Below are 17,740 nucleotides of genomic sequence, written 5' to 3' on the forward strand. Positions count from 1 at the left end.
GAAATTGGCCCAAGGTAGACATTGCCTTGCAAAATTCAAAGTTTGAACGCGAGAACTGCTCAGCGCGTATCATCGTGACGTTCCAACTCGCTATTGTACCTGAACAATAACACAGGTCCGTCCTTATTCCTGCCTCTGCTGTAATCTACTACGCAGGTCCGGAGTGGGATTTGGTGGTGATACCCAGGGCCGTAAGACCACCGTCCCCCGTGCTGCCTTCCAAAGAGGTGAGTCGTCGATACGTAGTCGACGAGGGTGGCGATATGTTCTTGTTGGTCTATCATCATGGAATGGTATCTGGATAGAGCAGCAAACACGGGCACAAGAAGAAACGAAGACGAAGAAGCGCTTGTCTTCGTTTCTTCTTGTGTCCGTGTTTTGCTCCGCTAACCAGATGCCATTCCATGTCGACAGGTAGATCCTCGCAATTCAATAGGTAGTCAGCATAATATCAACGGTGCAGCTATGGAGCACAGAACCCATATTATAGGGCGTGTATGCCCATACCACGGGGTTTGAGATAAATTAAGGAGATAGAATGTACATCACCACATTCATGGCTGAAGGTGAAAGCAAGAATTACTCCGTAATTAAGGAGGTATCATTTAGAAATCTCAGCTCTTTTGTAGACTATGATTATATTTAAATGCATGCCATTCAAAACTGGGCGGCAACCGATAGCCGCCTTGCCAGCTTGAGTAATCAGGTGTTATACACATATATTGCAGTTCCACATTTTGCCCATCTCTCCTTGGTCTTCTCTTTCTTCATTAAAGCGTACATCTCAATATTGTGCAATTGTCTACGCCTGTAACGGTTCCGGTTTTATCAAGCTCTCTTCTCTTTTTATCTTCCACCAATGCTTCAAACGCATCTTGGTTATCTCGGGACGAACTGGTGTGCTAGTTGGTTATACATGTCTACTTGAACGCAACGCACACTAAATTGACAGGGACTGACAGAGTAAAGAAACCACAAAGCGCCTACTGCAACTGGCTTATTGCCACGCGAAACGCCTGTAAATATACAATTCGATGCATACGCGCGCACAGAAACAACTAAGTGAAGATGATACGTGAAGCGCCTCCTTGATAGCGGTGAACGATTTCGTGCGAATCAAAGCCACGTTTATTTCTGTGTGTTTTTATTGCGAAAGCAATTCGCAACTTTCACAGATGGTGGCGACGCCATGCGGCAGCCGTCGTAAGCCTCAACGAGGGGATACCCGCGTTTCGTACCCGCGTCGCCCGTGTTCAGTTAGCGTGGTGCGCTGGAGCCTTTGTTTTGTATTTGATTTCGGTCGCTTTTTACAGCGGTATTTCAAGGGCTGCAGTTATCTACACAGCTGAGACACAGGTTCCCTTTCGCAGTGACACTGTTTTCACGGGTAACGTGTTTCCTGAAATGGGCAAGACGTACAAGAGCAACAAAATGTGCTGTGTGCCTCAGTGCACACACCGTGCAGTCAAAGGCGAGGTAAGCCTTCACTCGTGTCCTTGCGACGAACGAATGAAAAAGGAGTGGACAGTGAAACTGCGAATTTGCAAGCCTGTCACGAAAACTATGAAGGTGTGCAGCGCTCACTTTGTTCCCGAAGATTTCTTCTGGGGTACAACTGGTAAGTGAACATTTTCTACTTGCATCATGTTGTGTCTCAACGAGGGGCGCACACCGTGACCACTTATGTGTTGAGCGGCATTTTAGCTGGAGAACATTTTCTTTCGTGGGGCACCTTATGTCGTGTTCGATAGCGCTCTTTTATGTCTGATTAACATCACTGCTAGCTGTCAGCTGTGACGAACCGCCAGACCGCCTCACAGTCGCCGTTAGTATGCACGCGTTGAAATTGCTTGGATTACTGGTCTTTTACCTGCCAGAAAAACATAATGCCTCCAGACATGCCTTGGTAGATAAATTTTGATTACTTCATTTTTTTTTAACACGCACTAAAGCATTTATGCTAGGCGCCAGCGTTTTCTGCCCTTCCGTTGTATCGAAGTGCAGCAGCTGTGGGCTAACTTGTGCTTTGCGTTTGAACATCTAAGCTATGGAGCCGGGAGGAAATGCTTTTATTGCAGCACTTCCTTGTAGAGTTATTTGATCAAATCAGAATTTCTAGAGGCCGCTACTCGATGGTTGCGGAGGCGCTCGCAGGCTGAGCTGGTGCTTTCAAGTGAAATTGATATATATATAGCAGTTGAAATGCGTGTAGTGGTGAAAATATTTAGTTCGATTGATGTGCTGGTATTAATACATACACATTTCCCTGTATGATTTGTCATTCTTACAGCTTTGTGCAGAATTCAGAGTGCGAGTTATCTTGTTAATTATTGTTATAATTATTTACTTATGGCGCACATTGCAATCACAATCTTGAAAACTATTGATTCGAAACTAATCCAGTCTGTAAAACTTTCCTATGTGCAATGCTTCTTGAATATTTTTCAATCAATTCCCTGATATTTTGTCACTCTTTCTGCTGCGTTGTTCAGCATACACCGGAACTGGATGCATGTGAATGTTTTGAGACCTACAGGTTCTGTAAGATGGATTATTATACTCGCAAACTGTTATCAAAGTTAAAAATAATAAAGGATAATATATTTCATAAAGGTTAAAATCATTGAAAATAATTAGGGAGGATGAAAATAAGCGGATAGTTAAGTATTGACTACCTAGTTGCATAACTGTGACTGTTATCCAGTCTTTGCTGAGCCCAATATGCACTTAGTGATGGCAGGATTCATTTGGTCATTGCTATCATTTTTGAAATAGAGCTGTGAAGATCAAAAAGTGTCGCTGTGTGTGCTTTCATGGGAACTTTCTATGATACAATTGTAACTTTTCAGTAGAAGTCCTTAAAAGGTATTAAAAGTCTACCCATACACTCATTCGAACTGAGTACAGATTTATGGTACATTTGAAATTGAAAAAATCTTTTTATTCATTTTCTTACTTTCCCTTTTATAAGCTTTTACTATTTTGTGCCCTTGATTTCAGTAGCGGTTGCAGTTATCTGCCCATCTTGGTTGCATACAGAATCATCATCATCATCATCAGCCTGGTTAAGCCCACTGCAGGGCAAAGGCCTCTCCCATACTTCTCCAACAACCCCGGTCTTGTGCTAATTGTGGCCATGCCGTCCCTGCAAACTTCTTAATCTCATGCATATACAGAATGTGTGCCTCCAAATGACACCGTGGGAAATATGTTACTAAGACCCTGATCTCATATTTCAAAGCACCAGAAATGTGGCGACCAGCCCGGCGACAATTGAAGAAAACAGCAGCACCATCACGGTGTCTACCTGTGCGGAGCCTTGAAAGCAATGATCCAGCCAGGAGCCAGGCATCGGCTGAGAGAGCCTTCCGGGCATCAGCAAGAGCAGCAAGTAGGCTACATTTTACAAAATATCAATTGACAAATTGTCTTGAAATGGTTATGAAGTGAAATGGTAACATGTTTTAACGTGAGGAATTGGGCTGTTGGTACATGTTCATATTAGACGAGCGCTTAAAGACGAAGACATAGAAGAAGGTAACAGCACGGCACAAGCGCTCACTCGCAACTGTACGTTTACTTGAAAAACTGCAATTATAAATGAAAAGAGGTTAAAATACAAAGAAAACAGGCAGAAAAAGGAAATGATGCAGCTTCATCAGACATTCTAATCGGGCATGTGAACACACACACGTACAACAGCCTAAAGCAAAGCTTTGCACATTAGCACCAAACAAAAGACAAGGCAAAATCAAGTGGCATCAAGAAAATCAATTTCATCGCATGTTGGGTTTACTGAGGGAGTGCGAGTGCACGTGTCACTTGTTATGCAATTTAAAGGCTCCCTTTAACTTGCCTTGAATTTATTATGGTGTGTGAAAATAACGGTAGTGTTCTCAAATTTTTGTGTGCAACGCACTTTCTTGCCTGGCCTGCTAGGTTAGAGTGGTTTTTACTCAAATTTTATTCTTAGCACCCATGGGATATGATGCTTCTTATACACTAAGTTCATGAAAACACCCTTCTAAATTTTGTTTCCTGGAGGTTCTTGGTTTTGTACATTCTCATTTTCTGCAAAGTGGGCAACACTATTTTCTTATTGGTGAATCAGTTGTTAGCCACTAATTTCACTCGTGATGTGAATTAAACAAGCTATAGCCATTGTTTTTATTTGCAGGCAAAGAAACTGCACTTAATGAGTTTGACATTTTCACGCTCTTTTTCAGGACTCCCTACTCTCAACCCGCATAATGTGGCACCAAGGATTCCTTGCTCATCACCGCAGGGTAATTCAGAAAGTGCAAGCCCAGCCTGTGTAAGTTTGAGCTGAACTTCATGTAGCAAAGTTTGCAAAGCTTCATATGGCGTGCTTCACAACTGAGCACATAAGGCAAACCATTTCGATACCTAAACGAAGTCAAGAGTGGCTAAAGCACTATTGCATTCTGAAATGCATAACTCACTTTAGCATGAGCTGTTTACAAGGAGCAGAGAGTTTGGCTAGTTGGTTGAAATGCATATTGAAAAAGATTGTGCAGAGACATGAGGGCAAGCCAAGGAAAACAAGGACGAGCGGTAACTCGCAACCGATGTTTATTCAAACACATGCATAAATAAATGGGAAAACCAAAACAAAACAAGGCAGTCATTGTGAACATCACGTGTTACCTTGTGTGAGTTGGCCAAGAAGCGAAATTCCCTGTTAGAGAAGCGGACAGAAGTCTGACTGACGCACACATCTCCGCCAATACTTTTATGAAAGGCTTCTGTCTGCTTCTGTGATAGAGAGTTTCGGTTCTTGGCCAACTCACACGGGCTAACACGTGATGTTTATGATGACAGCCTTGTTTTGTTTCGATTTTCCTATTTACTCATGCATGCGTTTGAGTAAACTTTAGTTGCGAGTTAGCGCTCAACCTTTTTACTCGGCTTGTCCTCGTGTCTCCGTGCAAACTTTTTCAATATGCTGTAATACAAGATTCAGAAACAGTTATTCAGAAACATATGTAGTGTGTAATTTTCCATTCGAAATATGTATTATTTATTGCGTGCAGCCAAAAAGAAAAGTTGTTTCTATTGCCTTTTTCCGTGCAACTTGTCATTCCATTATCTGTCTGTATTATCAGGAACCATCGGAATACGAAAGCAGCGGAAACGTCACTGAACATACAAGGAAAGATGCTGCCGCTGGGGCTCTTGTCCTCCTTAGTGCCCACGCAAGAGAGTTTGAAAACCTGGAAAGCGCTGCTGTCGAGACCCTCCTGCAGTTCAACGAGAGCCAGACTGCTGCTTCTCACAAGGCGGTGCAGGTTAATACAGATACAGCACCCCCTGCTAGCAGAACTCTAATTGATCTGTTTCACAGTGACGCTTGTGTTAAAGCCTTCACAGGTGTAGAAGATATGAATCTTCTCAGGACTATTGCTGATGCTGTGGCCGAATTTGATGAACTGAATACAGAAAGAAGTGTATTAGAGCGATTAACAATGGTGCTTGTTCGCCTTAAGACATTTCTGTCTTTTAGGTGCTTAGCGGCATTATTTTCAGTATCTGAGGCTACAGTACACCGGTATTTTTATGGCACACTACGCCCCTTGGCAGCTGTCCTGGAAGCAGCTATCCCATGGCCGAGCAAGGCAGAAGTGCAACAGAATCAGCCTCAGTGCTTTGTAGCGTACAGGGATGTCAGAATTGTGCTTGACTGCACAGAAGTAGAGGTTGAAAAATCTCACTGTGCATCTTGCCGCATTCTGACTTATTCCCACTATAAAGGGGTACACACAGTTAAAGTTTTGATTGGCGTATCTCCAGGTGCACTCATCACATTTTTGAGTGATTGTTTTGGAGGTCGTGCCTCTGATAAAGCGTGTGCGGATAATTCAGATATCTTGGGCAGACTAGAGCCTTTTAAGGATGACATCATGGTAGACAAGTGCTTTAATATTGACAGTAGATGTGCTGCTTTGGGGATCGGTGTTGTGCAGCCTCCATTTCTGCGTAAGCAAACACAGTAAGCAAACAAACAAGTGTGGCCGCTGAGTTTTTAGGACCCAAGTCAGGGATCGAGTGAGTGCACTATGGGAAACAACTCGTGGCATGTGATGTGCGCAATGCCGAGATCTGGCCATGTCATATTCCTACACAGGCACAAAGGTACCCTGCCCTTTCCTGCACCGGCAAGAAGGCTTCCCCCAAGAAAGCGCGCTTATGTAAGATGGCTTCCCCACACCTACTCAACCTTATGCATGACAATGTGCGGAAGCTATATTGTGTGGATGTGCTTTCTTGTGCAGAAGCATTTTATTTTTTTTCTTCCCTTGGTGTTGCCCCATGAACACTTCCACCAGTGCCATTGAGTGAGGTTGCCGTGATTCGCGATTTCTGTGGAAGTTTGTCTTAACCAAACTGCACACAATGCAGTTCGTCTTAAGAGGATATTTTTTGTATTGAGGCCTATAGGAAACCAACCAAATGTCTCACAGTGTTCGTGTTAACAGGAGTCTACTGTATATCGTGGCACATTGATATGAACATGCATGGAGAAAAGTAGGAAATCGGAGGAACATGTTGAAGACGTGCGTCGTTATATGCACAGGAAGTTGGCACGGAAAAGCACTAAGAGTGTGCAAAAAACTGCTTGCTCCTCTTGCTAGTGTTTGAATAACAGTGCTGCAATCAATGCAGCAAACTGTGTTGATATTTTTATCAACGACCTTACAAATATCTTTACTAAACCAAAATATGTCCTATGTGCGGATGGCGCCAGTACTTTTATAACAGCTCCATATTGTACTCAACTGGTAAATGTGGCATACTCGCTCCCTATAAACCCGAAAAAATGGTCAATAGCAAACCAGCTGAGAATAAATGTTAATAAAACAAAAGCTGTTATACTCAGGCCAAAATCAAAGCAGTTCGACGTTCCAGTAAATTTAACGTATGGGGGTGAACCACTGGAAACAACTGATCAAAATAAAATTTTTGGAGTAACTTTTTCTAATATGCTTTGGGATAATCACACTGACAAAGTGACTCATTTAGTTGGAGTTTTATCCCGCCTTAGAACATATCTACCATTCAGTGTCAAACTTCTTTATAATTTGCTTTTTTTTTACTCGCATCTAAATTACTGTTTATTGGTTTGGGGCACCACTACTCAATCTAATTTACAAAACCTTTTTGTCCTCCTGAAAAAGCTTGTCAGGCTGCTTTATGAATCGCATATAACAGCCATACACACATTCTTTTTTCAAAGGATAACGTATCAAAAAAATCTCTAAGCTAACACTAGCCTTCAAGCGTGAAGTACTTGAAAATAGGATGCTTTTACACAGCTTATCACTGAAAGAGAACATTCCCGTATACAGTACTCGTCACAAAGAAAAATGGGATGTTATAACCCCTTGGACTAACTACTCCAGAGAAAAACTGTCCATCCTGCCCACTCTCCTGAATAATTACAAAAGTACCACTGACATTTTAAAAATAAGTAAAGCTGAAATACGGCAACACTATACAAGGTATCTAAACCTTCTCATTGGTTGAGATTTGTGTTGACTCCTTGTATCCATTTTGGTGCCTATGTATTCTTTCGAAATCGGTTTTGTTCCTGCAACCTTTTTTCACTGCCGTCTTGTAGAGGGGGCTGCGGGCCCCTGTCAAGCTGCCGTTTGCTCAGGCAGCTTTTAGCTGCAGCCGCCTCCATCTTTTTTGATTGGAAATAAACTTATGTCAGTGCAGCTTCCCACTTGCATGCTTCTCTTGCATAATAATACAGCTGGATTGTTTTTTTCTGAGTCTTATGTGATTGACCATGAAAATGCACACATTCTTTCATGTTTATTTTTGATGGTTTCTTACTGCACATAATTAAAAAGTGCTGGCAAATAGTGCGTAAAATACACATACTGCAGCCGCTGAATCAAGCTGTCAATAAATGATACGCATTTTTTCACATGGATAACTAAAGATTCCACTTCACTGTACACAATAAGGTCTACTTGCGTCAAATGCAAAAGAAACAGCCCCAATTGCACTTGTGTGTAGTAGGAATGTGTAGGCCTCAAGGTATAATTTTCGCCTTGGGACACAATGTATGGCAGTTTCTTTTGCTTTACAAGTTGTGCAATGCTTTCCGTTTTGCCACGTGTTGGACTCTTAATTTCCAGCAACATGGCCGGCTTTCCGTGCCTGAAAACAATCCCATCTGGGCTAAAGCCGAGCCACGGGACTATAGGGTTCACAACAAGGCCCACTGTCGACACTGCATTGCCAGTGTTAAGTGCATACTCTTCGAGAGCTGGCTTCTTGCACGCCTTGCCACATCTCGTGGCGTCGTTGCCTTGAAAGTTCTGCGTCAGCAGTTTTTCAATTTTGTTTTGCCAGCTGTTTGTTGGCGATGGCACAAATCTGTACAATGTATGGCACTTGCTTCCTGTTATTCTGAGCATTCGCTCTCTTTTCCACTGTGTATTGTTTTGCCCAGCAGTCTCGGCACAAATTCTAACTGCTTGTGGTGAGCTCACAGCAACCATGTCCTTATAAAATTTTGCTAGCCGAGCACTCAAATGGTTCATATCAGCTCTGTAAATTCTTAACTTGTCCCAGTCTCTGAACGCGACTTCATGGAAGAGAAGTTCCTCAAACTTTTGTGCATGCTGGCTGGTGAGGATATGCTGCACAATCAGGTCCGGCTCACAGCCTGTGTTTTCACAGCGCACATTCATGGCACTAACTTCAACATCTTCGCTTTGAAGGCAGCGGCCCATCACATGTCTTGCTAGGGCGCTTTGTGGAGCAGCAGCAATAAGCCGCTGTTGGATTGCATTGAGTTTCTGTTTATCCAACCGGGCCCTTGAAGTATGCTGCCTGTGGCACAAGTCCTTAATTTTTCTGGGCATGTAGATGTTCTTTCCTTTCAACTTGCCCCATGCTTGTTTTACATCGGTGCAAGTCAGCAGGTCCAGGTTCTCGACACCAGTTCTGCAGCAGTGAACACAATGTATTACAGGTAAATAAATGATTTGCAAGTACAACCCAAGAATCCTGTGACAAAAGGCCAGCACATTCATACAGAGACAAGAAACTGTTCATCAATCTGTGTTTCACTGTACGTTGAAACTTCACTGCAACTTAGGTACACATATGCAAAAGAGATCACTGTTAGCTTACGAATTGCCTTTGTACATGCTTACCTGTGTGTAAAAAGCAACATCGCAACCATGTGCTTGCAGCATTTCGAGTTGCCTGCTTTGTAAGAGCAGTGGCCCTGTAAGAAAAAAAAATTGTTGCTTCAATGCAGGACAGGCACTCTTCATGTTATGTGAATAAACGTGATGTACTGCTCTTTCTCCCGTTTCATCGCGTATCTTTTTTTTCCTTTCGCGCTGCCTTCATGCACTAATTTCTAAGCGGCTTTTCGCGTCTTCGCTTCACACACACACACAAAAAAAATGCCAAAGAAGTACTGGAAGAAGCACTTTTGAGGTGTGGGCATGCGAATCGAGTTCTACGGTTCATCGGAGGATGACCAAATCAATGTAATGCTCCTACGGCGATGAAATCAGCTTTGTGGCATCATTAAACGCTTGCCATGTGCTGTACGACTGCATAGAAGATGCTTTAGCAAATGAATGCGAGCGAATACCCTTTGTTTACTAGCGCATAAAGGCAGCATAGTTTACCAGGCAACGCGAGGCAAGGGTTCGGACACCGAAGCCGCGGCAGTACACGGGACCCCTCTTAGCGCGTAGCCGTGCTCAAAGCCGCGCATCGTAGCAAAAATGCAGACGACGTGAAGCAGCAACTTGTGGTCCCTTTACGCATAAACCAGTTTGCCTGGAAACGCACGTGTCGGACGCACTTGCAAGCTGAAGAGCGCAGTCATGTGCTCGCGTGCTCAAACTAAGAGTGGACGACCGAATATGTAGTACACGTACACCATGCCACACGCACCAGCAGCTAAACTGGCACACCATTCTACTTTTCATGACATTTGCTAATAATACTGCCGTCCAACGCAGAACTAATTACAGTCTTAATTCCCACCAAGCGTTGGGGCCCGCTCACGCCTCTGCGGTAAACACGAAGAGCTGTTTTAATTTCTCGAAGTGCGGCCACTGAAGCCTATTCGGCGAGGGACTCGCAAGAAAAAAAAGCCAGTAAATAGCACCTGTACCCACATTTATGGTTTCGTCGCTCCTAAATTCGAACCACAGCTCGTGTGGTTTCTGCCGCACTTGTGATGTTTTCAGGCACAATCCTTGGACAGTGTACGACGAGACTGTGCATTCTTTCAAGCCGCAGCAAACGATGTGTCCTGCGTTCAACACTTCTTCACCTTCAACCAGACACCGAACACGCGTTTCTGAACCGCCGATGTGGGTCATAATACAGCCCAGAGTCAATGGCCTTCGAAATGAAGACATGACAATACCACGCTGCGCCCGGAAACACTATGCGATCCGATGCAGCGTGTACACTAGCCGGTGGCGTCTACACGATCCCCTTAACGACAGCCATATTAGAATTTCGAGTAGCGCCACCTATAGGCGGTGAAAGTTGCGAATACTGCTCGCACTTTCGGCCCATCGGTGGTCGTGGCGCCTCCTTACGCAGATGCGCGTCACGTGACCGTGTAACGTCACGCCAGACCGAGCGACGGGGCCCCAGCTCGCGGCATCGATGGTGGAGGCGAAGCCTTGCGCGCCGCTGCTGCGGCGCTACCGAGAGAGGGCGCTCGCTGGTGTGACGTCACGCCAGACCGAGAGACGGGGCCCCAGCGCGCGGCATCGATGGTGGAGGCGAAGCCTTGCGCGCCGCTGCTGCGGCGCTACCGAGAGAGGGCGCTCGCTGGTGTGACGTCACGCCAGACCGAGAGACGGGGCCCCAGCTCGCGGCATTGATGGTGGAGGCGAAGCCTTGCGCGCCGCTGTTGCGGCGCTACCGAGAGAGGGCGCTCGCTGGTGTGACGTCACGCTAGGAGCATAAATGGGGCTACAGCTCGGCTCCTCGCAGTGGTCGGCGCGCTGCCTTGTGCTATGTCGGATGATGTATAGCCATAAGTTTAACAAAGGGCAACCATGTCCACGCCATCAGCCGAACCAAGGCGCAGCTATTGCTTTCGCAATCTTCCAGGCTTAACCAAGCTAAGCCTTCAGCAAATTTTTTTTAGACGTAAAAAGTTGGGTGCTCAAAAGTGAGACGCATTTTCGGTATGCTTGCAAAAACAGTAGCTTACATTGTCTTTTACATAACTGTAAATATCACCATCGCTGCCTTTGCCACCGCCTACTTGCCTGTGAGCAGGAACTGTGGCTCCGTTCATTGATACCTTCTTAACAAGGCATCCAGTCATAAAACAAATAGGGCAGGTGGATATGAACTATTCTGTATCAAGCACACCTGTTCTCAAATCACATGCTTGTATCATGCTAACTGCTAGGGTTTTAAAGAAAACTTCTCAGAAAAACTTCATCGAGTATCTTCACATGACAGGAAGAGGGCACCTGTTGACTTGAACATCCATGAACTTATCAGGAACCAGATAAAGAGCAGCGAAACATCAAGATTAGTCGCAACCCAGTAGAATCTAACAATATTACCAAAGAGTCATGCAACATAGCATTTATCTTGCGTTGCATTAGCGCAAACATAGCTCCACGCAAAAGTTTTGTTTATAACCTATGTGAATGCGTATATTTATTGTAATGAAGAGCTAGATATGTAAGAGTTAGTAAGCAATGTATATAAATATATAAAATATATATTTAAACCAAAATATATAAATCTTATGCTATTTAAAACCAAGATTATTTATTTAAAACGATAAATGACGCGTTGTTGCATCTTGCCTGCTTGCTTCTCTTCTCGCCCCAGGTTTGTAATTGTTTCGATAACGGCATTGTTTTTTAAGGACTTGTTAAATAGCAAATGATTAATTTTAAGCTCGGAAAACGAGTAGTAAATGTGCCGCGTACATGTAAACCAGCGCAAAAGACATGCAGAGCTGCTCTTTCTTCTTTTGTCCCTTACCATGCAGCTAAAAAGCAGAAGACAGGCAGCATTGCGGAGTTATTTTTCTCTTGCGATCCGGCATGTGCTGTAGCATTCCAACACAAGAACTCGACCAAACCAGTCATCAAGATACAAAAGTCTTTATATTGCGAATTACGCGTTTCCGAAGCACGGTTTTTTGAGCGAGACTATTGTAGTCGCGGTAGCAACCCGCTGTCGCTCTTTGGTCATCTGGGCGGGGCATCCCCTTTTTTTCGAATATTGTACCCGCCCATCCCTTGATGTTCCGGCTCTGGCATAATCCAGTCATGAAAAGTACTTGATAAGCCGATCTTGTGGACTATTTTCTCGATTTATCCACTGCGCGTTACGATGTAACACGCTACGCGTTACGAGCGCTGTCCTATGTCTCTGTTACGTCCCTGGCTTTTTGAATTGGGCTAAAGGCTTTGCCATTATGAGCGTTACGATGTGAGGAGGATCCACATTTTTAGCCAGATATGTAAATCATCATCATCAGCCTGGTTACGCCCACTGCAGGCCAAAGGCCTCTACCATACTTCTCCAACAACCCCGGTCATGTACTAATTGTGGCCATGTCGTCACTGCCAACTTCTTAATCTCATCCGCCCACCTAACTTTCTGCCACCCCCTGCTACGCTTCCCTTCCCTCGGAATCCATTCCGTAACCCTTAATGACCATCGGTTATCTTCCCTCCTCATTACATGTCCTGCCCATGCCCCCATTTTTTTTTTATTTCAACTAAGATGTTATTAACTCGCGTTTGTTCCTTCACCCAATCTGCTCTTTTCTTATCCCTTAACGTTACACCCATCATTCTTCTTTCCATAGCTCGTTGCGTCGTCCTCAATTTAAGAGGAAGCTTTAGCTCGGGGGCTCCTATCTAAATACATGTAAAAGGAGAATTCGTTTTTCTCAGCAACCACCGCACCAAATTTGACGAGGTTTGTTGCATTTACAAGAAAACCTCAAAATCTAGTGACTGTTGGTTTCGAATTTCTGAGTTAGGTCGTGAATTTTTTATTAAAAATTGGCAAAAATCGAAAAATTTCAAAAGACGAAACTATCAAGTTTACAACTCTGTAACTCAACCACTAAAAACGATACTACAATTCTGTGAATGGCATCTAATAGTAAATCTAAAGCGGACAAAATTGGTATATACATGAATACAAAAAAAAATTTAATCATAGGGACATACAACGTTTGCAAAACCGTTATAACCACCGTAACAAATTCACGTAAGATGTAAAATGACATACTGAATTTGTCCGCTTTCAATGATCTAATGGATGCCGTTTACAGAACCGCGATATCAGTTCTTGATGCAGAGCTATGAATTTGTAAACTTCGTGCTTCTATCTTTTTCAAACGGTCAAATATTTGAAAATCGTTTTAAGAAAATTCAAGCCCTAAATCGAAATTCCGCTTCCAACAGTCACTAGAATTTAACTTTCTCTTTCAAATGCAACAAATTTTATCAAAATCGGTCCAGGGGTTATCTCATAAAAACGTTTTTGCGTTTTAAATCTATTTGAATAGGCCGCGTCGGAGTTGGGCCCGAGCTAAAGCTTCCTCTTAAGAGGAAGCTTTAGCTCGGGCTTTTCGTAAGCCTTTCGTAAGCTTTTCGTAAGCCTCCAGGTTTCCGCCCCGTAGGTGAGTACTGGTAAGACACAGCTATTATACAGTTTTCTCTTGAGGGATAATGGCATGTAAATATGTATATATACCCGCCGCGGTTGCTCAGTGGCTATGGTGTTAGGCTGCTGAGCACGAGGTCGCGGGATCGAATCCCGGCCACGCCGGCCGCATTTCGATGGGAGCGAAATGCGAGACGGCGTGCCTCGTAATCAGAAAGTGGTTTTGGCACGTAAAACCCCATAATTTAAATATCTATATAGTATGTGAAGATATGTAAATACCTCTTCACTAATAATTGCCTCCCTGTTTCGTCTCATAGGACCTGCCGCCCAGCTACGAGGAGGTGATGCGGTACCTCTCCCAGCAGTCGTCGAAAAGATGACGTTCACACCACGAGGCATGGAGGCGTGCCTATCGCTGACCAGTGGCCTCAGCCCTTGCGACGCAAGAGCAGCAGCAGCAGTGCACTCGCCGCATCCTACGGCCACTGGCGGTCGCCTCTAGGGCTGACCTTTGTCGATCGGTTCAACTATCCGGCGGTGCCGGCTGCGGCGGCGGTTTTGTAACCATGGGCAAGGAACTGACAGACCTGTCTTCACTGCCGCCACCGCCATCTCCACCGCCGCCGCCACCACCACCACCAGCGCCTGCTGAACTAGTGGCGCCACTTTCCCAGCTCTCTCGCCCCTCCACCACGCTCTCTACAGCGTCCGCAGGGGAACACTTCCATCGAGTCCTGATCCACCAGGAGCCGCCACCTCCTCCACCGCCACCGCTACCTGCAACGTCACAGCTGACAGCCACGAACTTGGCGAGCTGCGTGCGCATCGCGCAAGGACGGATGCACGAAGAAGCCATAGAAATTGAACCCGTTACCTTCTCCGTCGCCGACGCGTACGACTCCATCAGAAACAAGACCCGTTGCTTGAGGTTCGATCTTAGGTTCTAAGTGCTGACACTAAATTAACAGGAAGAAAGACAAACTGAGGTTTGAGTGTTTGGTGCTGTAACTTGTTATTGTAACTTCGGTAGTGTTTCGTTCATTGGAGTGCACGCGGTAACTATCCGCGATATCAAGAGACGTTCTTTGCAAGATACTGGAGTTTTAATCGCTGCACGTTGTGCAGTGTCCTTAGAGAAAGAGTGTAGGACGACTTTTCTGAGAGCATGGCACTAGGACATGTAATGTCGTTTTCAAATGATCGTGCATCACTACGCGAACATCAGCGTTCCGCCTACAGAAATTGCTGTCTTTTGGAACCAATCTGCTCAAGTCAGTGCTGAACTTTGCTTGTGAGAATTGACTTCTTCAATCGCGCAGGTGATGTTTTCAGCGGGACACAGGTAGAGCAAAACGCCCGGATAGTACACGACACGCGGTCAAGCCTTACCGCACATGGTCGAAATCGCGGGCTTTTTCTTTGTTTGCTGCTCCTTGTTCATGGTATTCTCGAGCACCACTTCCATTTCTTTTCTCTTTCGAACGAGTATCATCATCAGCCATAACTTCCGACTTAACGGAAGTAGTGTTCAGGACTGTACATTTGCACAGTATACACTAACGCATACATATGTCTAAGCATACCCATTTAACTATATCAGCTCTAAAGCCAACGCTAATGGCTCAACAATTGTCTAGAACTCACTGCCCTTGTTCGTACGCCAAGCCGACACAGGTCGCGCACGTGGAGTTCGCAAATGTTTGCATGTACTGAGCGCATCTTATGGTTGGTTCGTTAATTGGTCGCCTCCACGAAGCCAACTTAAAGGGACCCTGAAACAATTTTGACGATTTTGTACAAACGTGCTGAGTCGTTAGAGTAGGTCCTCCTGATCATTAATTGACGCATCGAAGTGCTCCGCGTCAAGGGTGTAATTGTTAGGTTTAAAAAATGTACATCGCTGCCGATCGTAGCAGACTGCTCGGCGGAATCTTCAGCCGCCCCTAACCATATGACGTAAATCGCCCAATTGACGTCAGCAGGGCGAGTTATCCGATTGGCTGCCCAGGGCGCGTCATCGATAGTTTTTCCACTTTTATGGCGAACAAATAATGTTCGTAATAGTTGGAACGCTAGTTAATTTGTTTCTATAAAAAGAAAGTAACAGAAAGAGAATGCACAAGAACAATTTCTCACTACATTTACGCACTTCCGGCACACAGCAAGCGTCATGTGCTTGTGTTACAACGTGCTCCATTTTGGCGAAAGCTCCGCGGTCAGAGTCGATTACAGTCTTTTCGCGAGCACTATGATTCGACTTTGTTGCGTTGTGGACTGAAAACGTAGCGACTGCCAATATGTCAAGCTGCGACATCGTGTCCATCTGCAAGGCGGCAGACGAGCGGTCTGGCTGCAGCGCATCGGACTGCCGCTATCTAGTCGGCGCCAGGATTTGCGCGTTTGCGGCTTTCACTTTACACCGGAAGATTACTAACGCAATAGCGTTTCGCGAGTCCGGTATTAGGATAAACTCAAGCGCAAGGGGGCAGGGCGTGGCCGTTTGACCGTGTTGTTTCACGGGATGAGCAGAAGCGCAAATGTGAATGGTCTGCACGGTGCAGCCACCTGGTGGCACAAAGCTCAAGCACACACTGTAGCAGTAACGAAGTGTATTCTTTGCTGCTGGTGTACATTATTCGCAGGAGTGTAATCGTTAATTAACACTTTGTTTTTGTAAATGTTTAAAATGTTTTACGCTTGGATAGAGGAATATTAGCGCTTTGTTTGGCTGGTTAAGCTAGGCGCCAACAGGTGGCTGCACCGTGCACACCTATCAGGCCGCTCGCGTACGTCTACGCTAAAGTTCCTTCATCAGATTGAGTTTATGCCTCCAGCCATCCGTCGTAACGCCCAGCTCGCCTGTGGTTACCGGAATACCAGACACGTTCGGCCCTGACACAGAATGCTCGCAGCGCACGCTGCTTCGATAGCCCTCGCGTGGGGTCGACTGCCAAACAGCCGGCGGAGCTTCGAGAGGCTTCGCGTGCTCGCCCCTAGAGAACCGGAAGTCGACGACAGGACGTGCCATCATGACGAAGAGCCAGTGAAGGCGGAGCTTAGCCCCGATCAGTCGGCGAACGAGTTGAGGAGAAAATGCATGACCATGGAAGAGGGTAACTTAGCTCTCTTAGTGTGAGACGGTTCACACAAATTGTGGTGCGAATGGTTAACTTTAGCTGTGCCCTACGCCTCTACAAAATGTGTCCGAACCGTTTCAGGGGCCCTTTAACTTCACTGACAGCGATTGTGAGAGATGGCGCAGGGATTCCTGCTAATCGTTATGTTTCTAAGAAATGTCGTTAGACCTTGCATAGTGTCTTTCGTAGCTAGACACACACACACACACACACACACACACACACCTCTCTCTCTCTCTCTCTCTCTCTCTCTCTCTCACACACACACACACAGCCTGTAAATGAAGCACCGTTTGTTACAGAGGTTTTAAAGAGCAAATGCTCAAGTACTCGCACTTTGCAGCGAGTCACCGCCGCACGAAGTGCATCCGTTGGTGAACGACACGGGAAAGATTGACTGGCTGGTTCATTCAATGTAACAGGTATTCAGGCATCTTTCGTATTGGAGATAGCACAGAATATATACATTACATGTTTCCATTTGAGACAGAACACACCGCCCTGTGGCAAATTCAAAAAAACAATATAATTTCTGTATCAAAAAAGGTTAGCACATTGGTTAATACTGTGATAAAAAGCTTGCAAGCTAGGCATGCACAAACGTTTATTGGCCTCAGTGCAGATCCTGTTAGTTGTTTATTTGTTTGCTGACGTGTTTACAGCTGCGTTCAAGGAAGCGCGGACAGAAATTAACACGGCTTATCGTCACGTCACACCATATTTTTTATTCCTGTCAAATACCAGAAAGAGGTCTGCATTTGCCTCGAAGCACGTGCCGTCATCTTGCGCCAATGTTTTCTGTCCAAATGCCGTCTTATCACCGTTTTACTAACGCATATCAAAGATATGCTTCCAAACAGAGTTGTGCTCAAGCGTCAGCAGCGTTAACCGTTATGGGCCCCACATCCACATGGCTAAAGTGC

General features: G+C 45.1%; 2 protein-coding genes across 3 annotated transcripts in view; both read left to right on the forward strand.

The window, feature by feature from the left end:
- LOC142588542 (uncharacterized) overlaps nt 1–14,109 on the forward strand; it is a 320,432-nt gene extending 306,323 nt beyond the window's left edge. For both annotated transcript variants that reach the window (XM_075700384.1, XM_075700386.1), the window contains exons 7-8: nt 157–227; nt 13,998–14,109. In XM_075700384.1, coding sequence (XP_075556499.1) covers nt 157–227; nt 13,998–14,060 — 134 coding nt within the window. In that variant the 3' untranslated portion in view covers nt 14,061–14,109. The remainder of the gene's footprint in view (nt 1–156; nt 228–13,997) is intronic.
- On the forward strand, nt 1,208–9,349 carry LOC142588539 (uncharacterized). The gene is made up of 4 exons (XM_075700380.1): nt 1,208–1,618; nt 3,242–3,391; nt 4,227–4,315; nt 5,127–9,349. Exons 2-4 carry the CDS (start codon nt 3,329–3,331, stop codon nt 5,347–5,349), a joined length of 375 nt encoding a protein of 124 aa, XP_075556495.1. The 5' UTR covers nt 1,208–1,618; nt 3,242–3,328; the 3' UTR covers nt 5,350–9,349.
- Nucleotides 14,110–17,740: the final 3,631 nt, after the last annotated feature.

Source organism: Dermacentor variabilis, chromosome 7 (assembly GCF_050947875.1).
Source record: "Dermacentor variabilis isolate Ectoservices chromosome 7, ASM5094787v1, whole genome shotgun sequence".
Lineage (NCBI taxonomy): Eukaryota > Metazoa > Arthropoda > Arachnida > Ixodida > Ixodidae > Dermacentor > Dermacentor variabilis.